The 22,659-nt window shown below is 54.6% G+C and overlaps 3 protein-coding genes across 9 annotated transcripts; 1 reads left to right on the forward strand and 2 right to left on the reverse strand.

The window, feature by feature from the left end:
• The first annotated feature begins 68 nt into the window (after positions 1 to 68).
• Ifrd2 (interferon related developmental regulator 2) lies at positions 69 to 5,423 on the forward strand. Of its 2 annotated transcripts, none has more exons than XM_005074890.4 (12): positions 69 to 382; positions 2,115 to 2,234; positions 2,323 to 2,407; positions 2,514 to 2,638; positions 2,721 to 2,878; positions 3,029 to 3,079; positions 3,165 to 3,343; positions 3,415 to 3,520; positions 3,832 to 3,969; positions 4,494 to 4,622; positions 4,697 to 4,792; positions 4,919 to 5,423. In XM_005074890.4, exons 1-12 carry the CDS (start codon positions 325 to 327, stop codon positions 4,997 to 4,999), a joined length of 1,326 nt encoding a protein of 441 aa, XP_005074947.1. In that variant the 5' UTR covers positions 69 to 324; the 3' UTR covers positions 5,000 to 5,423. The 2 variants fall into 2 exon arrangements, with proteins under 2 accessions (XP_005074947.1, XP_040596109.1); XM_040740175.1 differs by lacking the exon at positions 69 to 382 and adding an exon at positions 718 to 867.
• Positions 5,071 to 10,459, reverse strand: Lsmem2 (leucine rich single-pass membrane protein 2). 3 transcript variants are annotated; one of them, XM_021229969.2, is made up of 4 exons: positions 10,324 to 10,459; positions 6,466 to 6,576; positions 6,204 to 6,389; positions 5,071 to 6,042 (listed from the first exon to the last, which is right to left on the reverse strand). In XM_021229969.2, exons 1-4 carry the CDS (start codon positions 10,391 to 10,393, stop codon positions 5,909 to 5,911), a joined length of 501 nt encoding a protein of 166 aa, XP_021085628.1. In that variant the 5' UTR covers positions 10,394 to 10,459; the 3' UTR covers positions 5,071 to 5,908. The 3 variants fall into 3 exon arrangements, with proteins under 3 accessions (XP_021085628.1, XP_012972536.1, XP_040596112.1); XM_013117082.3 differs by lacking the exon at positions 10,324 to 10,459 and adding an exon at positions 9,580 to 10,171; XM_040740178.1 differs by lacking the exon at positions 10,324 to 10,459 and adding an exon at positions 8,789 to 10,171.
• Positions 10,460 to 11,126: 667 nt separating this feature from the next.
• On the reverse strand, positions 11,127 to 22,649 carry Sema3b (semaphorin 3B). 4 transcript variants are annotated; one of them, XM_040740174.1, is made up of 19 exons: positions 22,541 to 22,649; positions 20,417 to 20,958; positions 18,402 to 18,588; positions 17,465 to 17,622; positions 17,223 to 17,285; positions 16,707 to 16,826; positions 16,540 to 16,633; positions 16,238 to 16,357; positions 15,375 to 15,520; positions 15,164 to 15,275; positions 14,969 to 15,038; positions 14,741 to 14,885; positions 14,205 to 14,424; positions 13,325 to 13,416; positions 13,201 to 13,242; positions 12,738 to 12,895; positions 12,589 to 12,644; positions 12,362 to 12,501; positions 11,127 to 11,941 (listed from the first exon to the last, which is right to left on the reverse strand). In XM_040740174.1, the coding sequence occupies exons 3-19, from the start codon at positions 18,508 to 18,510 to the stop codon at positions 11,537 to 11,539; spliced, it is 2,250 nt and encodes a 749-aa protein (XP_040596108.1). In that variant the 5' UTR covers positions 18,511 to 18,588; positions 20,417 to 20,958; positions 22,541 to 22,649; the 3' UTR covers positions 11,127 to 11,536. The 4 variants fall into 4 exon arrangements, with proteins under 4 accessions (XP_040596108.1, XP_012972530.1, XP_012972529.1 ...); XM_013117076.3 differs by lacking the exon at positions 22,541 to 22,649 and having other exon boundaries at positions 20,529 to 22,114; XM_013117075.3 differs by lacking the exon at positions 22,541 to 22,649 and having other exon boundaries at positions 20,417 to 22,114.
• Positions 22,650 to 22,659: the final 10 nt, after the last annotated feature.

Here is a 22,659-nt window from a genome sequence, read left to right on the forward strand (position 1 = left end):
TGCCTCCAGAATGGACTACGATTCCCGTCGTGCACTGCGCTCAACTCGGGCCGCCCTAATCTGTGTGCGCAGACGCCTGGGGATAGTAGTTTCGGCCGCGTGGATGTGGAACTGAACCGGGTGGCGGGGAACTCACCTTCCCAGCGACCCGTTTGACAGGGCGGGGCGCCTCACGAAGATGGTGGCGCGCGCGGCGTGTGGCTCCTGTCGTCTTCCCCAGTCTCAACTCAGCGCACCGGCCAGCATTTCGCTGGTTTGGAGTCCCCGCCCTCCGGGTCCCTGACCCCGCGCCCCCTTACAGTGTCCCGACTCCTAGTTCCAGGAATGCCTCGTGCTCGTAAGGGCAGTGCGCTCCGCAAGGGCGGTCAGCGCCGTGGAGGAGGTGAGTCCGGGGGCTCCGGAGGAAATGTCCAGTAGTGAGCGGGGATGTTTTGTGGTTCCCCTTGGATGTCATCGAGGGTCTTGGGTTAGCGACTCTTCCGGGATCAGCCCAGTGCAACCTTCCGGAACTCTGCTAAGGCTCGCACGTGCCCCAGCAGGCATTGGCCACGTGTGCGCTCAACTTGAGCGCATTGCCAGCTGTTTTTCGAAATCCCGCGCTCGCAGCGGTGATTTGGCCAGCATTTAAGGACCTAGGTCTTCCCATCGCCACGGGGGGTGGACAACCACATGAGACAGAAGCGTGAAGCCAGCCCCTTTGCCAAATACTAGTGCATTTGGTAGACGGCACAGGGAAGTTAGCAGACAGGCCTCGTCTGTTCTGTACAGAATGGAGGCCTTAGCAACTGGGCTGGAGACTGGCATCCAAGAGCCTGAGGCCATCTTGAGACTCCTTATCAACCTCAACCAGAAGCATGTCCTGTTGCGGTAAACAAGCTAATTCTGCTGAGATAGAGTGCCTGCCAAGCACAGTTTTGATCTGACTGCCACCATAATGTGGCTTGGGTCTGGGGGCATTTAGTAGTGTAATGACAGTTTCACAAGGGCTAGGACTAAAACCAGTTACTGGGTGGTGTCAGACAGAATCACAGAGGCCCTGTGAGATGAGCTTCTGGGTGAGACCTGAGAAGGTGAAGAGCCCCAGGCAGGGAGCCTGTTGTGCAAAGGCCTGGCAGCTCAGGGGATCACAGCACAGCCAACAAATGGGAAGTCTGGGCCGTTTGGACAAGTAGGATAGTAAGAGTAGAGGTGAGCAGAAGCCAATGTGTGGGCTGAACTTTTCCCAGCAGGCAACTGATGTTAGCAGTCCTGTCACTAGATCAAAGCCTGTCCAGTAGCTGCATGTCTCAAAGCCAGTCCTTGACCCTGCAGAGAAGTCACACTCAGGAATGTTCCTGCCCTACTGGCACTTCCCTTCCGTTTGCTGCTTTATGAGCGAGTGTGGTGGCCTGTAGCAGAGCCCTGACGAGTCTCTTGTTTTCACGTGCCACACCTGAAGTGGGGTGCTGTTTCCACCTTGCCTTAAAGGCAGGACAGCTGGTCAAATTACACCTCTGCTAATGTGGGGGCAGGGCAGGGGACACTAAGGGTGTACCCAGTGGAGATCACAAGACCTTGGCACAGTTTAAACCCCTAGGTCTGTCGAGTACTATAACCTGAGCGCTCACCTTTACATTGCTTACTTTTTGTTTGTTTTTGTTTTTCTGAGACAGGGTTTCTCTGTGACTTTGGAGCCTGTCCTGGAACTAGCTCTTGTGGACCAGGCTGGCCTTGAACTCACAGAGATCCGCCTGCCTCTGCCTCCAGAGTGCTGATATTAAAAGCGTGCGCCACCACTGCCCGGCCATTGCTTACTTTTGAGCATATTCTAGACTGGACTGCAGGCCTAGGTGGGACTCACCCATTCCCTTCTGCTCTCCTTAAAGCAGGCTGTGCCCTGCTGGGGTCCCCACTCATCAAATCTACCAGGTTGCCCTTGGGTAGGTCTAGCAGCTGTGTTCCCCTTTTCCTGCTTCCTAATTCAAGTCCCATATGTCAGCTCCTGTGCTGCTTAACCTAGCCATGTTTATTTAGCTCATCTCTGAGATGGGACAGCATTCGTGAGGTTAAACGAGGTACCCTGAGCTATCCCTTGCCAGTGAAGGCTGGTCTGATAGCAATTTTGTGTTGCCCAGGTGCCAGGAGCAGTACCCAAGCCGACTCAGGTTCCAGTGAGGATGAAGCAGCCAGTGAGGCCCGAAGTACCACCAGTGAATGTCCCAGCCTGCTCAGTACCACTGCAGAGGACTGCCTTGGTGAGAGCAAGTTGAAGTTTGACGGGGAACTCAGTGCGGGCTCCGATGGACAAGGGCAGGGTTCAGTGGTGACCAGCTGGCTTTGCAGGTGGGGAAGCTGTGGATGAGCAGAGCCAGCAGGAAAACCTGGAGGAAAAGCTGAAGGACTCCGTGGACTGCCTCACCGACAAGAGGTACCTCTGGCTGCTGGCCAGCTTCTACACGTAGAGCCCTAATCAGCCCATGGCAAATGGAACCAAGGGAGCAATCGCCCGCATGAACCCTTTCTCTGCCTCCTAGTGCCAAGACCCGGCAAGGAGCTCTTGAGAGCCTGCGCCTGGCCCTGGCCTCCCACCTGCTTCCTGACTTCTTGCTGGAGCGCAGCCTCACGCTGGCGGATGCCCTGGAAAAGTGCCTTAAGAAAGGTCAAGTCCTGGGCACCTGGGGAACCCTAGCGAGGCAGGTGTTGACACTTGCTGCGAGCACTAACTGGAAAGCATCCTGTAGGGAAGGGTGAAGAACAGGCCCTGGCTGCTGCTGTGCTAGGCCTGCTGTGTGTGCAGTTGGGCCCTGGACCCAAGGGCGAGGAGCTGTTCCATAGCCTACAGCCGCTGCTAATCTTGGTGCTCAGTGACAGCACAGCCAGCCCCGCTGCCCGGCTCCATGTGAGTATTTCCACGCCCCGTGGTCCCTCATCCCAGAGCAGGGGGTCGGGTTCTACCTGTCTTCAGACTCCCTGCTCTAAAGAGAGTAAGTCTCGTGTGATGGCCCTGATGTTGACACACGGTAGCCTAGCTTTGTCCTCTTCCCAACAGTGTGCTTCTGCTCTTGGTTTGGGCTGCTATGTGGCTGCCACCGATGTCCAGGTAAGTGGACTTTGGACGTGGGTGGTATAGTAACTAGACTCCGTAGCTCTGTCTGTAAACCACTCCTGTCTCCCTGTGCTCCTAGGACCTGGTCTCGTGCTTGACCTGCTTGGAAGGTATTTTCAGCTGGTCCTGCAGTACTGGTGGCTCCGCTGCTGCTCTGGTCCCTGCCAGCCTACAAGGTCTGCTCTGTGCTGCCCTGCAGGCCTGGGCATTGCTGCTCACCATCTGTCCTAGTACCCACATCAACCACGTCCTTGACAGGTAGGGGGGTGGGAGGGCATTGCGAAGGGACCCTCAACCTGTACATGAAGCTTAGCTTGCCATTTCCTTAGGCAGCTGCCCCAGCTGCCGAGGCTCTTGTCCAGTGACAGTGTGAACCTGCGGATCGCTGCTGGCGAAGCCATCGCACTGCTCTTTGAGCTTGCCCGGGACCTCGAGGTGCGTGGGAAGTGCCTGCTGGCGCCACTGACCACCCCAGACTGTTTGCAGAGCATGCCACAAAAACCCAGCAGCCTTGGGTCATTTTGTAGGGGAGGTGACCCCAACACTTACTCACATGCTAGGAGCTATACTGGGGACTCTGAGCAGAGGCGAGCTGGCAGAGGGTGGGGTGCAGGGGGAGGGCAAGGAGAGGCTGAGAGAAGAGCCTGGCAGAGGAGAGCAGTGAGTGGAAGGAAAACTTGGGCAGCACCATGCTCTCTCCCAGAAGACTTCAAGCTTCTGTCTAACACCTCATTGTTCCCGCATAGGAGGACTTTGTTTATGAGGACATGGAGGCTCTCTGTGGTTCCCTGCGTACTCTAGCCACTGACAGCAATAAGTACCGTGCCAAGATTGACCGTCGACGCCAGCGCTCCATTTTCCGAGCTGTGCTGCACTTTGTTGAGGTGTGTGTGAGAACATGAGTATTCCTTAAAAATGTGTCCCCAAGGGTTGGGCGTGGTGGTCCACACCTATAATCCACCTCCCCACCCCCTCGATCCCCTCATCTATCCCCTCCCCCATCCCCACGGTCAGGAGGCAGAGGCATGGTGAATATTCCAGGACAGCTAGGGCTAGGTAGACCCTGTCTCAACACACACACACACACACACACACACACACACACACACACACACACACACACACACACAGTGTCCCAGGCATGTTAGCCCGTCTCAACACACACACACACACACACACATACACACATACAGAGTGTCCCAGGACAGCTAGGGCTAGGTAGACCCTGTCTCAACACACACACACACACACACACACACACACACACACACACACACACACACACACACACACAGTGTCCCAGGCATGTTAGCCCGTCTCAACACACACACACACACACACACATACACACATACAGAGTGTCCCAGGCATGTTAGCCAATCCCAGTCGTGGGCCCTCTACCCTGTAGGGTGGTGAATGTGAGGAGGAAACAATCCGCTTCGGACTGGAAGTGCTCTGCATAGACAGCTGGGCTCGCCACCGCATCTACACAGCCTTCAAGGATGTGTTGGGCTCGGGCATGCACCATCACCTCCAGGTGAGGGGACGTACAGGGAGGTCTACCCAGCTTAACTTCTTCAGACCGCCCTTAGCTAATTGCCTTGTCTTCAGAACAATGAGCTTCTCCGTGACATCTTTGGCCTGGGCCCTGTGCTGGTGCTGGATGCCGCTACCCTGAAGGCCTGCAAGATCTCACGCTTTGAAAAGGTTTGCATCTGGGGCACCTTTATCTTGCCTCCTGTAGCCTGGAGGCCTCAAGCTGCAAGTGGGCTTCCGGAGGAGCCTGAATTTCCCTTCTCAGCTCACCAGGCTCCCCTGTTGCCCCTTCCACAGCACCTGTACAATGCTGCAGCCTTCAAAGCCCGGACCAAGGCCCGGAGTCGTGCAAGGGACAAGCGGGCAGATGTCCTGTGAAGCAGACTGGCCAATGAGAAGGCTACTCATACCCTTACCATATTTTTAACAGAAGACAGTGCAAGAACTGGTCCCGCCAGCAATTGTCACTTTATTTTTTTTTCAATGATGAAACCAAAAATAGACAAGTGGGGGGTGGGCACGGGATCGGGACACTTAAGACTCTGCCCTTTGTGTCTGCACTCAGCCCTGTGGCTATGGCCTCATCCTGTCTCAGGTGAAACCAAATGTGTGCTGGTCCCAGAGCTGAGGGGCAGGTGAGGAAGGACTGTCCCTTTACTTTTTTAGACTTTGCCCCCTAGGGTCACTTCCTTTGGGGGTCTGGCACATGTCCACCATGGCATGGGGTAGGCAAAGCTGCCTAGAATGGATGCGTGTGCTGGTTTTTAAAAATAAGAGAGAATTAAACAGTACTTATTCCCCATGACGTTTATCCTGAGTTTTTTGCTTGACTTCCCTCTACCACCCTAGGCTTGGCCCCAGCTAGATCTGTTTCACCTTTGTCCTCCAAGGCAGTCTCTGCCAATGTGGTCCCCCACCCCCAACTCAGCCTAGCTTGTCTGAGAGCTGAGACCGGACCCCCCACTAGGAGACCTGGCAGAGTGGGTGGCTAAGCAGGGACAGCTATTTCTAGACTTCTGAATCTCCTATCTGGGGGTAGCCAGAGGGTGCTGACAGGCCATAGAAGGAGCCAGGAGGAGGCTGGTGCCCCATCCTCTGACCTTTGGCTATCCAAAGCAGGGCCTTGGCACCAGAAGGCTTAGTCAGGCCTAGCCTGAAGAGGTCAAGAGAGACAGACAGCTGTTGAGTCACATCAGGCTCTTGTATAAAAATCTCACCAACGGGAGAGCAGAGAACTGCCAAAGGTCCCTTTATCCCCCTTGCGCCGTGCGTCTCACAAATGGCATCTCAGCTGGGTGCCTGAGCTTCGCTGGAGTTGAGTCTCCTTAGCTGGCTGAGGCTAGCCAGGCGCAATTTGAGCAGAGTCTCCTCTTGAGTGCGCAGTGTGTGTGCCAAGACCCTCAGGGATTCACTCTGCAGCACTGCGGGTGGGAAGACATTGTGGGACCTTGTCAGACTACATGCCATTGCAGATCTCCAACCAGCCCAGCGTCAAGGTTAGCTGTCCCGCCCTTTATTGCTGCATTTGCAGGTGCCCTGGGTGTCCCGTCCCCCGTGCCCCCCCTTCCCCGCCTGTCCCTACCACTTAGGTAGACAGCCAGGATAGCTAGTGCCAGGCAGGTGAATACCAGCAGTGCCAATAGCAGTAGAAACCCCCCATGGCCACACATGGGGCTGCAACCAGCTTGGGTGCACAGTGATGGCTGCAAGACACCCAGAAGCCCTTGCCACGTCTGTGCCTCTTCAGCCAGATAGGGCCGTAGTGAACCTGCGGGGAGGGTGGTTCATCAGGAAGGTGCCACCCACCCATAGCATCCTTCCCCGCCTCCCCTCGGCACCCTTACCTCCACTGTGCAGGTCACTGATGGACTCCACTCTGTGTAGACGCACCTCCTGCACATGGTTAGGAACTAGTGTTCCCCTGCTCCTCTGGTCCTGCATTGGCAACGCCGTGTCTATAGGGGCAGTGGGACCGATTGGAGCAAACAAGTCACTCCTTACCTTGTAGGTAAGCCCAGGCTGCAGAACTTGGGCTACATGGGAACTGCACCAGTGGCATTTGGTTCCAAATTCCTACAGTTTCAGGAATGATTCTTAGTTTGGACTCAGGGTTCCAAAGGCCTAGTCTGTGCATAGGGGCTCTTGGTGTGTGGCCGTGTTCACATTCAGGCTTTGCTCCGCCTACTTATTGCTAGCAAACAGTTCATCAACCTAAGCCCACAGCAATAATAAGTTTGTCATCTGGCCTGACCTTATAATATGGTGCCTACTCCTAGGCAAAGGCAACTGCATTCTAGCGGTTCCTCCTGGTTTGGTTCTGCCTTCCTAACACAATTATGCAGCCGCTCTCCTGGAGCCCTGCTGTTTTCACTCAACAGCACTGCGGGAGTCCCCTTTTTTCTTAACAGTTTCATGTAACTTTGAGGACTCTTCCGGCCTCCCTCTGAGGCTATCTGGACGTTTAGGTTGTTTCCAATTCCCTTTGGAAATTAACCCCAGGACATCAATCATTAAATGTGAAGGTTTCTCCACTTTGCTGGAAGTTACTGAGGACAATTCTCAGAAGTGGAATCACTGGGCCTGAGAACAGACTTTAAAGCTATCATCAGAACTGTCCTCTAAAAGGCCTGTCTGGAGCCCAGCAGTACAGAATTCTTACCATCAGGCATCCCATTGTAAAAAAGAATGTGTATGTGTGTGCACACAAGCCAGAGGTCTCAGTAACCAGGCACAGGAACTCAACAGGCTCACTAACCACAGAGCCCCAGGGACTCAATGTCTCTACCTCCCCAGACCTGGGATGAGAAGTGTGTACCCCGACTTGACCTGCAGTCTTCCTCCCAGACATAGGAGCTAACAGACAGTGTCTGACTTTTGCCTGTGCTCATGTCAAGGGGCAGCTTCAAGCACATCAAGGGCCCCAGAGAAATAAACTCAGGTCCTTCATGCTTGCAAGGCAAACTTTTTACGGAGCTAACCCAGACCCTGCATGCACAACCTTTCCGTGTATTTGCTAATCTGAGAGGTGAGAAGCAGCTTGACTGTTGCCTAGGGAGCCTGACTAATGTGTGTAATTACCCATTCTTGGGTTGTGTCCACTTAGTCACTGACTCTTTATGGTTCCCTTATGGTTATCTTTATTTCAGATTTTGTTTTGTTTGTGAGATAGTGTCTCACTATGTGACCTTTGCTGGCCTGAAACTCACTGCGTAGCCTTAACTAGAACGGACTTAACCTCGAAATTGTCTTGCCTCACCCTACCCATTACTGGCATTACATGTGGTTATGTGTTAGTGGTGTGTGTGTGCAGTGTATGCCCATATGTATTCAGACACTGTATATGTGAGGAGAACAGAGGGGGATTTTGGGTGTCCTCTGCCTTATTCCTTTGACGCAGGGGCTCTTGGGGAGGCTGGAAATCAGGTTGTTTTTAGTTTTCTTGATATGGGTGGCTGGCACCCAGAAAGTGCCAGTGATCCCCTGCCTCTGCTTCCCAATATACACAGTCCTGGGATTATAAGGCACACAAGACCACACCTAGCTTGTTATGTGGATGGATACTGGGATCCGAAGTCTCGGTTTTGGTTTTGGTTTTTCAAGACAAGGTTTCTCTGTCTCATTCTGTAGACCAGGCTGGCCTGGAGACCCACCTGCCTCTGCCTCTGGAGTGCTGGGATTAAAGTCTGCGCCACCACCACAGACTCTGACCTTCATGGTTGTGTAGCAAGTGCTTTTAATCACTGAACCATCCCTCCCTCCACCCCCACCCTTTTTTTTTTTTTTTTTTTTGGTTTTTCGAGACAGGGTTTCTCTGTATTGTCTTGGAAGCTGTACTGGAACTCGCTTTGTAGATCAGGCTGGCCTCGAACTCACAGAGATCCACCTGCCTCTGCCTCCCGAGTGCTGGGATTAAAGGCGTACCCCACCAATGCCCGGCTTTTTTTTTTTTTTTTTTGAGAGGCTCAAAAGGTTCCCAGACTGGTCTTGAGTTCCAGGTTAACTCAAGTTACCTTTCTGCCTCAGCCTTCCAATTACTATCACCATATCTATGACTTCTAGTTAACTATAACTATGCTTTCTGCTGGCATTATTTGACTGGATATTCCTGAAATAGTCTCACTATGTAGCCCTGGCCAGCCTAGAACTCATTATACAGACCAGGCTGACCTTGATCTCACAGAGATCCTCCTGCCTCTGCCTCCCAAGTGTGCACCTCCAAGGCCTTCTATTGGATGTTCTGGTTCCACAGGAGCCCCAGGTGCCTGCAGAGGGATAGGTAACAGTGTGCAGGGGCACTGGGTAAGGATGGCTCTGGGCCCTCTAATTGCTTGAAGCTGCACCTTGACATGCTCTTGAGCAAGTCAAACCAAAGCAGATGCCGTCAGTCCTTAAGCCTGGCTGATGAAGCGAGGTCACATTAAATACCCTCTCACTTCACTGCTTCTCCCATGCCTTATATGTGAACATATTTTATTTGCTACAGACAAAAACACATGGTAGATGTTACAGTTCAGTCATTGCCGTCACCACCCCCTCCCCATAAAAGGTACACATTCCCCCTTGGTAGAGGACAGGGCGTTTCTCTGGTTAGGACAGGCCAGAGGCCTGTCTACTTCCCAGTCCTTGGGCCAGATGTTGAAATGCTTCCTGGAACCACTTTGCCCCCCAATCGTAGCGTCTTTGCTGAAGGAAGAGCTGAACTGCTTGGCAGCTGCCCAGATGCCCACACCCACTTGGGTAGAGTTGACCCACTGGGATCCCTCCCCCTAGCCCATAGCAAGGAAAACTGCGTCAGGACCTGAAAAAGGGAGGAATTCTAGGTATGGCAGGTCCATTCTTTGTGCATGGGCATTGGTCCCTAGAACAGAGCTATGAAAAGACTACTCAAGGCCGTGAGGTCTCTCCATGAGCCATAGGGCCATAGAACCCTGTCCTCCCCCGTGGCTACCCTCTCCTACCTTCTTGGGTCTCCTCAGGCATGGCAGTTGATAGGTATAGTCAGGGGCCCAGTAGCAGAACTGGACAAAGACAGCAGTGGCTCCTTTAGGATCCTGGGAAAGGCCTGGCTGCCTCCCAACCTGGTCTTAAAATAGGTCTGAGCTCACTTCCCTGGGCTATATTTAGAGGGGGCATCTCTGAGCCACGGAAAGGGGCAGAGTGACCCAGATGGGCTGGCCTAGACCACCTACTTGGTGACAGGGCACAAGCAAGAGCATGCCCCTGCTAGCACATAATCCAGGGAACTTCTCTGAAAACCACAGCAGCTCTGTACACACAGAGGCCTTGGGGCCTCCATCCAGGTCAGCATGCGGTACATGCCATGTGGCTGTGACAGGAAAGAAACCCTGCACATCTCCAAGCAGCCATCCCTCCCTCCCATAGACCTCCACCCACAGCCCAGCCACCTCCTCCCAGCAAACGTGAGATGAGCGCCCCCACTGTGCGGACAGCCAGTACCAGATGTTGGGGGTGGTGGACAACTGGAGTACAATGCCACAGGGATCTGACAGCCCCCCAAATGGACACTCATGCTGGCCAGTAGACAGACTGGGATTAAAAGCTGGTATTTCTAGTATTAAACTGTAGCCTTAGGTAAAGAGAACCTTGAGAGTGGCCTCTGTTTTCCCATCTGTAAAACAGGAGCAAGGGTTCCCAAGCAATTGTACTGAGAATAAAATAATGCAGAGACTTGACTAATGTACTTAGCACGAAGTAGTCTTGGTCCTCCCTCCCGCTCCTCTCCACAAGGGCTTGACAGGCTGCTGGGGGCATGCACAGCAGTATTGCTCACTCTTGAAGGGAGCTGGTCCAGTTTCCAGGCCTTAGTCAGTGTGTGAACTCTGTTCTGCTTCTTCTCGACTGTGCAAAGCAAGACTGCGGGGAGCTACCTTCCAAAACATCCTGAATCCATCATGTGACACTCTCATGTTAACCTCTTCCGTCTTCCTCAGACTTGGCGGGCTTATTTCCCGCTCCAAGGCTTTGTGCTGACTGGCTCTTCCATCCTGGAAGGTTCTGCCTCCGGACATCCTGTGACTGGTTCCAAATGCTTCCCTCTTAGCTTTCGGCTAACGTGTCAGCCCTTCAGTGAGTTCTGCACACACTTTTGCCCACAACATCCAGTACTGTTTGTTTGTTCTTACTTCAGAGAGCTTAATCCTGCCATTAATCGCTGCAGAATGCACTAAGCATGTCACCACCCCAGAGGCTCACTGGAGCCAGCCGGATCATCTAATACCACTTTTGATCTTCACTATAGCATTTTTTTCTCTGTAGCTTTGGATCTTGTCCTGGAACTTGTGCTGTGGACCAGGCTAAACACGAACTCACAGAGATGCTCCTGCCTCTGCCTCCCCAGTGTTGGGATTAAAGGTGAATGCCACCACTGCCAAGCAGGAGGGCAATCTTGAATGAGAAAAATTCAGGATTTAAGACTGCTAGGACAATACCCGAGACTCCCAGCAAGGTCAAGGACTAGCTGTTATCTGCTGGGGCCATTCCAACGTCATCTGATAATGTGTTTATTGCATTACTTTAGTACAGGTGCCCTGCCTCACTCCAACCCACAGTCTAATCTGCTACAGCTTCCTGCTCACTGCCCAAGAGAATGCTTCCCCCAGGGCAGGCACCCAAGACAGCTCCGGGGCCCTGGTCTACTCCAGAGCCCCACTTCTCTGTCCCCTCCCTCCAGGCTAGATCCTGAATTGAGCCTGGGCCACGCTTCTGAGGCTACATTGGCGGGTTATCTTGTTAATAAATAAGCTGGCTCGGCTACCCTTTGGTCAGGGCCTATGTATGAGTTAGGTGTTTCTACTGGTCCAAGGACCTCAGTGTGCCCCAGCCACAACTCATGTCTGTGTGCCCCCTCTTCTGAGTGTCACATCCAGCCTGGTCCCCGGTGTGATGACAACCCAGTCACCAGTGTGCTGCACTACGTGGCCCACGCTCAGCACGCAGCTCGGAGGCGTGCATCCGCCTGTTGCGACCCTTACGACGCGATTCCGTTGCCACAGAGTGGGGTCCGGGCTGCGGGTGGCACATTCGCAGGGAGTTTGCCCCTCCGCTGCCGCCTGGCTCCACCAGTTGCAGAAAGTCCCGGTACCAGAGTTTAGGGCCTGGTGCTGCGGGGGCTGCTGCCTCCTCAGCCCGCGCCAGCCGTTCGGCCTGTACCGCACTCAGCACGTGCAGCACCAGGCGGCGCAGTGGCTGTGAAAAGCCTTGCTCCACCGCGACGCACAGGTACACGCCAGAGTCCTGGCGCCTCAGACCGCGCAGCAGCAGCCCCCGCGCAGAAGGCTCGGCCCTCTCACCAGCCAGCACCTGTGTGTGGGAGCAGGCACAGAGACAAGCAAACGGTCACTGGGAGCCAGAGCCGGATGGCCGAGGAAAATAGGTGGTGGCAGGTCCTCTCTAAAGGCGAGGCGCACAGGCAGGAAGAGGTAGCCTTCCCACGAAGATCAAGGGTCACTAAAATGGGGCATGAAATAGACTAGAAACCTCAATACACGGGTGGGTTGAGAGCCCTCTCCTTCCAGATGGGAGAGCGTAGGCCAGGAGTCTAGCTGGATTCAGTGGGGCATCCCTGGTGGAGTTCGGCTAAGGACAGACAGGGAGGGGCCTGTGGTGTGGAGCCTGACTGAACTGGACTTCTATGGGGGACAGGCCAAAGACCTCCTTAGGCAGGACATGGTATCTCTCGGTTGGGCCTGGTTAGGAAGGGCGGGGGGGGGGGGGGCACACCTGGGTGTGAGCCGCCTCCCCCGCACGATGGAAGGTCCACTGCACATGCGCCTGTAGCGAGCGAGGCTCACACTCCAGAAAGACGCTGCCACTCTCCACTCCTAAGATCTTCCGCTCCAACAGCGCAGGGTGAGAGGAATCTGGGGACAAGAAGGTAAAACTCAGACGAGGCAGGGCTGGGTGTGGCAATTTCAAGGCCTGAAGTTGGGAGCTGATGGGGTACTCACCCCCGGAGCACAGAGTGCTGGGGTCACCATTCCTTATGTCTTGCCTCCGGAATCTCCTGAGGGAAACATTAAAACGTGTGAGCCCTTCTCTGCTGGTGCAGAGCAGCAGGAGACCCCCTCCCAGTGGCCCAGTCCAGGCTCCAGCCCACCTCTTGGCAGTAGGCTGGAAGCGTGTGCAGGTCGATCCATCCCAAGCACAGTAAGGGTCACGGGCCAGGCAGCATTCTGCGCAGGCGCGGCCTAGGGCAGTGCAGCGGTGCAACGCAATCTGGGCCACCCCACTCGGTGATCCTATGTAGAGCTGGTGCTAGAGGGCATAAGAGTCTCCAGTCTGACTGAAGACAGCCTTTGCCAGGCTCCCTTCAGTCAGATAGCCTTTCCCCCACTTGACAGATGGGAACACTGAGGTCTCCAGTCTGACTGAAGACAGCCTTTGCCAGGCTCCCTTCAGTCAGATAGCCTTCCCCCCACTTGACAGATGGGAACACTGAGGTCTCTTTGTCTAGCAAAGCAGAAACAGTATCTGAACTCTGGGCTGTGAAAACTGGAGAAGTAAGACAACTGGAGGGCTGGTGACACACTTCAGGTCATCCTCAGAGTTCTGTCACTCACCCTTTTAGAGGAGATTTGCATGCTGGTGATGGTGGCAGAGTCCTGGAAGAGAGACAGGACATGGGGATCAGTGCTTAGTGGGCTGGGGTGATGAGTCCTAGGGTGACCGGGGATGAACCCTCACCTCAAACACCTGCAGCTCTTCCAGGAGAAGTCCCTCAGAGTTAGGCCGGCTGCCCTTGGGGACTGAGATCACTTTCAGCACTGTGCCCACGTCTGTAGAAATTAGAAGAGTGACTTGCTTTTCCCTGACAAGTCAAGGGTGCGACCACATGTGTGTTGTAGAATATTATTTTAACTGGACAAAGATGTGTTACACTTGTTTATGCTAGGGAATAGTACTTCAGCCGTATAAAGGTGTTACATTTGTTTCTGCTGCCTTTGTTAATGATGCAAGGATGTGTTACATTTGTTTATTCTGCATTTGTTTTCATTGTGTAAAGATGTGTTGCTGTCAACTTGCCTGCCTAAGGCACCTGATTAGTCTAATAAAGAGCTGAATGGCTAACAGCTAGGCAGGACAGGGATAGGCGAGGCTGGCAGGCAGAATAAATAGGAGAACAAGAGAATAGAGAAGGAGGGAGAAAGAGGAGGCGCCAGCCAGCAGACACAAGAGTAGGACATACAGAAAAAGGTAAAAAGCCCCGAGGCAAAATGTAGATGAAGAGAAACAGGTTAATTTAAATCAGAAAAGCTAGTCAGAAACAAGCCTAAGCTAGGCCGAACATTCAAACTAACAATAATAGGTCTCCCTGTCATGATTTGGAAGCTCGTTGGTGGCCTAAGAGAAAAGGCTTGGTACACGTATGTATGTGAACTTTCATCACAGTCAAATCACAAAAAAGGGAAAATTGTAGGTTGGAGCAACTAGGGCAGCCTTCAGAAAGTGGGCCACAGTCCAGACAAAGACTAGGTGTTAGACAAACGGGCCACAACTTCTACCTCCAGGCCAAGGAACCTGGAGGGACTCTGCGTCCTAAGGGCTGCTGGGATGGGACCCTGACCTGTGCCAATGAAGAGAACATCGTAGTGGCCATCAGCAGCTGCCACGCGGTCTGCAGCGATTTGGGTGAAGGTGTACCCAGCTCCCACTTGGAGGAAGAGAGGGCGCCCCCCCACAGGCAGGACTGAGTTGTACATGAGAGGGTGGTTCCGAGCAAACTGGATAACGTCATCTGGGAGGTCCTTGGTGGAACCGAAGGTGCCAAACGTCTTGCTGGGGCACTAGGGAAGGCAAGGCAGGCCAAGCAGAGACACACACAGGGGTTTGGCGGTCATCCCAAAGTCCCCAGAGGAATGAACGGAGGAAAGGGACAAGGGCCCTGAGTGTTTGAGCCTTTCCCTGGTGAAACCTAGGCTGAGGAGGCACATGGTCTCACTCTGCAGTCTGTCTTATGATGGTGACATTTCCCTACCCATACTAAAAGGAAGAAATCAGAGTCCCCTCCCCACCCAAAAAAAAAAAAAAAAAAAAACCCAGGCCAAAGTCACGTCCTCTACCCTTGAGACTTTGAAACTCAAGCAGTCCCTAGCAACGCACCATGCCAGGTCGTGGGTAGGGGACACGGCCCTGGTAGGACACCCACTGATGCATAGGCCCCTCCTTGTGAGCGAAGGGTCCCAAGAAGGCTCGGCGCACGTCATTCATGCTGTACACGCAGACGGCAGAGCCCTGAAAGACGCCACTGCAGGCGACCAAAAGAGAGAGGTGAGGAGCCCCAGCGAGCCAAACTCCTGCTCCAGGGAACGGCCACGCCCTGCCCCTCACCTGGAGGTGGAGAAGACGGCATAGAGAAGCGGCGTCGGGCGGTCCCGGGAGGACAGAAGAAACACGTCCTCTGCAAGGAAGGGAGAGGTTGCTAGGGCAGTACACACACACACACACACACACACACACGCCCCAGGCTCCGGGATCATGCACCTTTGACCTCCCCTCATGCCACCCCTGGTTTAAGACACTCACGAAGTTGGTCAAAATGGGTGTCACCCTCAACTCCAGGTACTGAGCACACCAGCCTCGCCTTCAGAAATGTGGTCCATTTGTTGACCAAGCTGCGCTGGCCACCCAGGTCATTCTGCTCACAGGATCAGAACGGATGAGAACAAGACCAGAGCAGGCAAAGGGTCAGCAGGGGCAAAGGCAGCCAGGGAGCGAACGGCCCAGTGTCTCTTACCCTGCAGATCTGGCCAACACGAGACACAGTCATGCGTCCCATTGCTGGTGCTGCTTCCACTGCAGATTCACGGAAAAAGAAATAGATTTTATCGTCGTCAGGGTTCTCACTCTCTGGGATCCAGAAGACCTTGACAAACTTGGGTTCTAGACAAAACAGGAGACATGGTATCAGCGGGTGCTAGTCCTGGCTCCAACATTTTACCCATCTGTAGAGTCCCTATGATCAGCTTCTGCAAGGCAGGACGCAGCCACGAGGGGGCAGTGGAGACCATAGCTACAAGCACAAGCAGGCTGCCCCTCTCCCCTTTACAGGGCTTCTGACCATGCCACACTTCCTTACATTTGCCAGGAAAAGAGGGAGATGGGGTATCTGTTTTCACTTTCGTTCATAAATCTTCCTCCCCATCAGATCAAATACTCCCTGTTCCTCCTTCAGTTGCCCCTACTATCCCATAGGAAAGGACTCCAGCTCTTGAGAGTCTAGGTCTCCTATAGACACTAGTTCCATGGGTCTGCTTCTTTGCTGACTCTTGTCTCCAGGCCTTTGTACTAGTCATTCCCCTTACCTGGGATGCTCTTCCAATTCTGCTGGCTGTGTTCTGTTAATAACTCATCCCAACAAGTAGCTTCCCTGACTCAACCCAAACTCCCTTTCCCTTCTCTGTTCTTTCACTGGTGTCATGGCCACTGGGATTTATCTCCTCATATATTTGTTTTGAGATCCATGGACTCAAAGGTGCCTGCCTGTCTTGTGACCGTGGCACAGGGCCTGGTTATGATGACAGACACTTGCCCTCTTACGATTTCATTGTGTGCCACTTCCCTTTGGAGGATGGCAGTTCCCTCCCAGGGACTTCTCACCATTAAGCCAGCGGGAGTCATGGGGTTCTGTCCGGAGACTCGGCTTCTGGCCCAGGCTGCGAAAGATGGTAAAGTCCCGGCCCATGAGGTCTGCTGCCACCCCTGAGTACAGTTCTCCCCCTGCAGACAGGGCAAGGGGTGCTCAGACAGCTGTGAACTCTCAGGGTAAAAGTACCTGGGGAGCTCTGGGGTGCTCAGGGAGTCAAGACTATAGGGAATCTAAAGGGGTTCCCTCGGGACATGCGATGCTCTAGAATTTCCAGGGGATCTAGCGTTGCATTGGGTGCTGCCTTTGGACTCACCCACCAGCACGGAGGCAGCCCGATGCCTCGGGTCATAAGGACTCTTTCCCTTGCCATCCTCCAGTTTCTTCAGGTCCAGTCGCAGCATGGGTTCCTGGGAGGCGGGGAGCTGTTAGTACCAGGTTCTTCACCATCCTTGCTTCCCCGATGTCTCGTTCTGGTCTTACCTCCAGCCGGTGGCCCACCTCCACAAATGCACAGGTTGGATGGAAGGCCCCTGTGCCACAGGCCAGCAAGTGGGTGTGGTTATAGGCATGCAGCAGCTTCACAAAGTTCATGCACTCCGTCTGGTGGGCAGGTTGGGGAGGGGGGCAGGCAGTCAGGCTTTCCCCAGGGAGGTAGCGCTGAAGAGTTACAGTTCACTAGGCATCCCCACCTCTTCCTCTGTCTGCATTAGCTCAGGGAAGCACTACCAGGAACCACAGGGACCTGAGTGCCCTTCCTCACAAATCCTGCCTGTCTTCACAGGGTGACCACATGAGGAAGCGTAGATATGCACAGTCCCCCCATGACTCAGAGGAGAGGCCCCCAGGAAGAGCCACCCTGACTCACCACCTTCAGACCTCATCCGCCTTGACCTTCCTGCCCTTACCCCATCCAGCACAGGCTAGCCTCTCTCTCAGCCCTGGGATGAGAGGGCCCACCCCACTTCCACACGCCCGCCTTTGGGGACCCACACTCACACCAATGTCCTTCCCTGCCCAGTTACACTCTTCTCGCCATTCCACGGGGGCCGGCCAGGCCAGCTGCAGGGAGGGAACACAGGTTAGGGACTTGGAATGCTCTTCATTTTGAGGGTTTCTCTTTTCAGCTGTCCACCCCTTTGGGTTTCTCTAGAGTCTAGACGGTCTGGAGCAGAATCCCAAGGCTTTTTCCTGAGATAGCGCTGAAGTTGGGTAAGGTTGGGGGGTGGGGTCCCTGGCACCTTCTTGGCTCTCTTGCTGATGTTATCCAGGCTGAGGGAAGCCACATGGTTCTCCGCACCAACAAACAGGCGTCCACGCTCCTCATCCACCAGCAAGGATTCATAACAGCAGGTTCGCTCCAGCCTGAAGGTTCGGATACCATGCTGGGTCTGTAACTCTGCAGGGAGAAATGCCACTGAGTACTTGCCTGTCATAACAGGAACAACCATCTTCAAGGCCCTGCCTGGTTGTCTGTCTACAGATCAAGGTTATCTGTGCGATCCAAGCCACACACGTGTACAGTTATATACATGTGAGCTTACACATATGAAGACTGGCCCACCCAGATGCATGTACAGAGTCATAGGAGAGATGGTGCAGTCCCCAGTAAGGAGAAAGCAGATCCAGGAAAACATGTACAGACAAGTGGGCTCCATGCTGGGGGCCAGGCTCATGGAGTCTTCAGGTTCGAGGCTAGGTAGAGCAAGCAGAAACAAAAAAGACAGAAACCCATTCCTAAAAAGTCAGGCTGAGGATCCCTTTCCAGTCACTATATTACCAGCTACCAGCTTGGATTCAGCAGTTAGCCACCAATGCCACTGCCCAGGGACTACCCTCTGTGCAAGGGGTATAATAAGAAAGGGGCTCCGATGGTCCCAGAACCTTGACTTCCTTACCAAAGAGGCATGGCTTGCCTTGGGATGGGAGATGAGGCAGAGACAAAGACTGTTGCTATGGAGACAGTAGGGATCCTCCTTGGGAAAGCATGAGGAGAATGTAGGCAGAGAGGTTGGGGGGTGAGGTTAGGACAGGGTTAACTGGAGATGGCCTAAGAATGCCCCCAACCCAGCAAGAGTCTGGTCAGGGCATGCACATACTGGTACCAGCAAGTCTTTCCATACTGGGCCCTTTTCCTGTTCACTCCAATCGGGCCCTCCATCTGCTAGGTGCACCTACCTTGAAAGGAGAGGCGAAGGCGGGGAAGGTTAGGGGCAGCGTCCCCGAGCCCCACTGCCCAGAGAAGAGCCAGGCCTGGGATCATGGCGGCGGCCTCAGCCCGCCCCATGCCGGCAGCTCAGGGCGCTCAGGGTTCAGCAGGCGTGTGTGGAGGAGCCTTCAGCTGCCCTGGACTCTGCCCCAGGATCTGGAAGAGAAGAGTCGGCAGAGAGGGTAAGGGCGGGAGGGCATGGGGGAGTCCCAAGGGATCAGATTACAGCCCCTAGGGAAAGAGGCTGGGGGGTCGCATACCGTTTCGTCTCCACCAAGGGTGCCCCGCCTGGCCACAATCAGAGACACACCCACACCGGGCACACCCTCAGGGTCACCCTGCATTGGCAGGCACCCGCCCCACCACGTCACCCTCGTCAGTAACCTCCCCTCCTCTACACACACTCACAAACATTAATTCACAAACACTCTGCACCCACTTCATGCCAGCCTGGGGCAGGGACGAGGAGACTGACGACATGGACAAGGTCCCCAGGCTGTAAAGGGCAGAGAGCCAACAAGGAGTCAGATCTTGTGGTCATTTCAGAGGGCACCAAGTGCAATGAGCAAAGCAGCTGATGCAGGGAGACTGGCAGCCGGGGGTGAGGCCTCTGGGGATGCTGTGCACCCACACACAGGGAGGGAAACGCGGAGGGCACTTGTGGGACCGGAGCCAAGGTTGCGGTGCCTTCAGATGTGAATATGTTTCTGAGGGTCCCTTTTTGAACAAGCATATATGAACAGTGTGTACATACACACACACACACATATATATATGCCTATGAGCAAACATGTCACATCCGTGTAGATGTAAGTTGGGTATGCAAATGTGCATACATACATGTGGTATTGTGTTGTGCAAATCTATTCAGTGTGTTCCAGCGTAAAGTATGCCTGTTTGGTACGTGAGTCACATCTGTGCATGGGCTGATGTGTGGACTTGCATAGTGGACATGCAAGGGAATAAGGGAATACAAAAGCAGCATCAGTCACTCCTTTGACTCATACACACACATCCCATATTCTTCCCAGGACCCCCATCCAGACCCAGGCCAGATTTAGCAGGCCAAGCTCTGACGGACCGTTTCTTCTCTGCAGCCTGAGGGTAGAGGAGCAAGGCACACAGAGAGTGAAGTCAGGCTTGAGAGGAAAGAGGACAGGGCAAGGTGACCTCTCCGGCTCACCTTAAGCTCCGGGTAGAGCAATGATTTGCACTCAAAGTTCCTTCCAATTCTGGGTCTTAAGTTTCTCTGTCTTTGAGTCCCTCCACTGACCCAGGCACCTCCCCTGTCACACTAGGTTCTGGCTGTTCTGGTCACTCTCCTTTACAGGAGCAGGCAGGACAGGTTGGGCACAGGGGCCAAGGTCACAGATCCCTCCTTCCCCATTCTCCCCACACCCCTCAGCTTCTAGACCCCTCCAGGGCAGGACCCCTATCTCTCTCCTTCCATTTGCTGACGCTGCCTCTGCCTCTTCTCAGGTTCTAGAAGTCTGTGAGGCTGACATGGACTGCCTTCCCACACTCCTCCAAGAACTCTGCAAAGGGGTCCCCCACCCCACCCTAACCCCTCTTTCCTGGAGAAGGGGAGCAGGCTACAGCCCACAGGGCACCCTCTGACGGCTCCTTTAAGTAGAAGCCCCCGCCCCCACCAGGCCAGCCACCGCCCAGAATACCATAAAGTTTGCAGGGCTACAGGGTGGATCGGGTGACCGGCACAGGCTACTGGGACTGGCTGGAGACGGTGGCCCCGCAGGGGTGGAATGGGAGCAAGGGTTGGGCAGGTAGAGGTGGCCCTCTCCTGCTGGATCTCAAGCTGAAGGGAGCCCCAGAGAGACAGAAGCCCCAGAAACCTGGCAATCAGTTAAGGCAAAACAGGTAGAAACAGCAGAGACCCTCCCTCCCTCCCAGTTCTGAGCAGCAGACAGAAGGAATAAGAACGGTAGGTCAGGCACTCCCATAGTCCACACCTGTCCCTCGTCCTCACCTGTCCCTCCACAGCTGAGGGATGAGTTCCCTCCCAGGAGCTGGCTGGGATAGGTGGGTCAGAGGTCAGGGAAGGCACTCTCCCCTCTTCTGGGCCCCAGCTGCTTCCTTACCAACTGAACCTCTCTTGGACCTCCTAAACCTTCAGCTGTCTGGCCCGAAGCAGCAGCAGAGATGACAGCCAGGCAGAGGGGCGGGGAGAATGCAGAAAATCTCACTTCAGCCGAGAGAGAGTGTGGGCCCAGTCCGAGAGCCCAGCCTGGCTGGCGCTCGGGCAGACTGTGAGCAGGTGGATAGCGGTGGACTCCTGCTTCTCTTCCAAGCTGGGAAGACTGCCCTGCCCATTGAGCCCAGAGTCAGGTACCCGAGGGGAGTTCTGCAGGGTTATTTTTCTTCGTTTGAAGACAGGGTCTCCTGAAGACTGGGCTAACTTCCAACTTGCTGTGTAGTAAATGGTGGCCTTCAACTCCTCTTCCTCCTGTCTCTGCTTCTCAAATGCTGGGCCAGGTGTCAGGCAGACGGCTTTCACACAGGACAGACCCCCTGCAGGTGTCAGGCAGACAGCTTTCACACAGGACAGACCCCTACACTTGGCTTTGGTGCCCAGATTGGAAGGTACCCGGGGTCTTGTCCAGTAGCCTGTTCTGGAAAACACTCCCTGTTTTCACTCTTAGGAGCACTTTAAAGGGGCTGGATATGGCCTCAGTCTCCCCAAGGCTGATAGCAGGGCCTCAGCGGTCAGGAGGCCTCCAGCCTTGGTTACATGTCACAGGTGCTGGGGCACTTCAGCTGTGCAGTTTTGCTACAAACTGCCTGGGTGTCATCCAGTCAGAGATAAAGGGACACAGGCAGAGATAAGGGGTGACTTATCTTCCCAGGAGTCTACTATGAGGCCTTGCCTCAGGACCCAGTGTTCCTGGCCTGCCTATCTAGTGGCAGTAGGAGAGACTAGGGCATTCAGGAGGGAGCCTAGAGGAACTCGAGACTTCTAGGATGAGGACTTGCCCTGCTCCTGGGCTAGCTGCCTCTCCCCATGGACCTGGGCAGCCTCCTCTGGCCTCATGCAAGCAAACAACATTCTTTGGCTGTTTACAATTTTCCACCCAGCAGCCAAGATCAGCAAGTGCCTTTGAGGCCCCTGCCCACCCCCGCTGTGTCCCCAGTGTGCCCAGACTGCCTCCAGTTCTCCAGGCCTAGGGGCCCAGGTCACACTTCCTTTATTTCCTGCACCAGAGCAGGTATTCACCCTGGGAGACAGCACCAGAACCCATTATCGTTCTGACAACCCGACACTCGGTTCCCAGCTCAAGGGAATGAACTGTTTCTGGCCCGCTCAAGCCAGGCTCCTGCAGCTATGTCTCCTCCCTGGAAGAGGATGGGATGGGCAGCAGGCTCTTCACGAGATCTCTTTTCTACCCCCTAGTCCCCGGTTTCATCGTGTCAGGTGGGGGGGAGGGGGGCCCCTTAGAGGCAGCACCGCAGGTGATGGAATCCAGGTGACACTACCAGACTCCTCACGACTCCGGAATAAGGCAATCTTGATCTGGGTCTGAAACCAGGAGAGGCAGCTGGGCCCCTGCTTACGCCCCTGCTCAGGGACATCTGGGACATCCACTAGTACAGGTCTGCCTGGGTTCCTCCTGCAGACTGTCCATCAACAGCACAGCCTGCCAAGGCTTTGGCTTTTCCTTTTGGAAATAACTGGATTGTTGCAGCAAGTCATAGTAGCATTTGCCTCCCCCACTCCACCCCACCACTAAGCCTACCCCTTTGCACCCTGCTGGGACTGCCCTTGGCGAGGCTGCAGGAGGATGCTCATCTGATGAAGGTTGTCTGGGCACATGCCAGGGCTCTGGGCTGGGTGGGAGCGCGGGCTTCCCATTCACACCTGCTTTTGCAATCAAGGCTGGCGGTGCCGCGTCACAACCTTCCCCCGTCGGCCACGTGGGCACTAGGTCATGCGGCTGTGAGGACTGAGTGGTCAAGGCACAGCCACCGAGAGCTTCCTGACAGTGTCTCACCTGCCCCCAGCAAATCTCCTGGGAAAAAGTCCGGGACTGGCAGGACATTCTCCACCCACAAACCCCAAGTCTGGTCTCCATGGTCCAGGAGACCCTCGGCCCACCTTTTGGAAAGATCAGTTCCTCCCCTCCTTGCCTGTTGCCCTTGCCTTCAGTGGGCCATGTCAGAGCTGAGGTGAAGGGGTGGCAGGAGGGGCCATCAGGAGCTTTGGGCCTCTAGCTG

Source organism: Mesocricetus auratus, unplaced genomic scaffold (genome assembly GCF_017639785.1).
Source record: "Mesocricetus auratus isolate SY011 unplaced genomic scaffold, BCM_Maur_2.0 Super-Scaffold_100691, whole genome shotgun sequence".
Lineage (NCBI taxonomy): Eukaryota > Metazoa > Chordata > Mammalia > Rodentia > Cricetidae > Mesocricetus > Mesocricetus auratus.

Excerpts from the sequence above, each read along its gene's own strand:
- Ifrd2 (XM_005074890.4), top strand. The coding sequence starts at position 325 with ATGCCTCGTGCTCGTAAGGGCAGTGCGCTCCGCAAGGGCGGTCAGCGC. Across the intron at positions 2,879-3,028 it reads GCCCCGCTGCCCGGCTCCAT|TGTGCTTCTGCTCTTGGTTT; the intron begins GTGAGTATTTCC and ends TCTTCCCAACAG. Across the intron at positions 4,793-4,918 it reads AGATCTCACGCTTTGAAAAG|CACCTGTACAATGCTGCAGC; the intron begins GTTTGCATCTGG and ends CCCCTTCCACAG.
- Sema3b (XM_040740174.1), bottom strand. The coding sequence starts at position 18,510 with ATGGGGCGGGCTGAGGCCGCCGCCATGATCCCAGGCCTGGCTCTTCTC. Across the intron at positions 16,634-16,706 it reads AGGTGGGCCACCGGCTGGAG|GAACCCATGCTGCGACTGGA; the intron begins GTAAGACCAGAA and ends CCCGCCTCCCAG. Across the intron at positions 12,896-13,200 it reads TGCAAATCTCCTCTAAAAGG|CACCAGCTCTACATAGGATC; the intron begins GTGAGTGACAGA and ends TATGCCCTCTAG.
- Lsmem2 (XM_021229969.2), bottom strand. The coding sequence starts at position 10,393 with ATGCCCCCAGCAGCCTGTCAAGCCCTTGTGGAGAGGAGCGGGAGGGAG. Across the intron at positions 6,577-10,323 it reads CCAAGACTACTTCGTGCTAA|ACACGGCGTTGCCAATGCAG; the intron begins GTACATTAGTCA and ends CTGCCCCTATAG. Across the intron at positions 6,390-6,465 it reads CAGTGACCTGCACAGTGGAG|GTTCACTACGGCCCTATCTG; the intron begins GTAAGGGTGCCG and ends CCCTCCCCGCAG.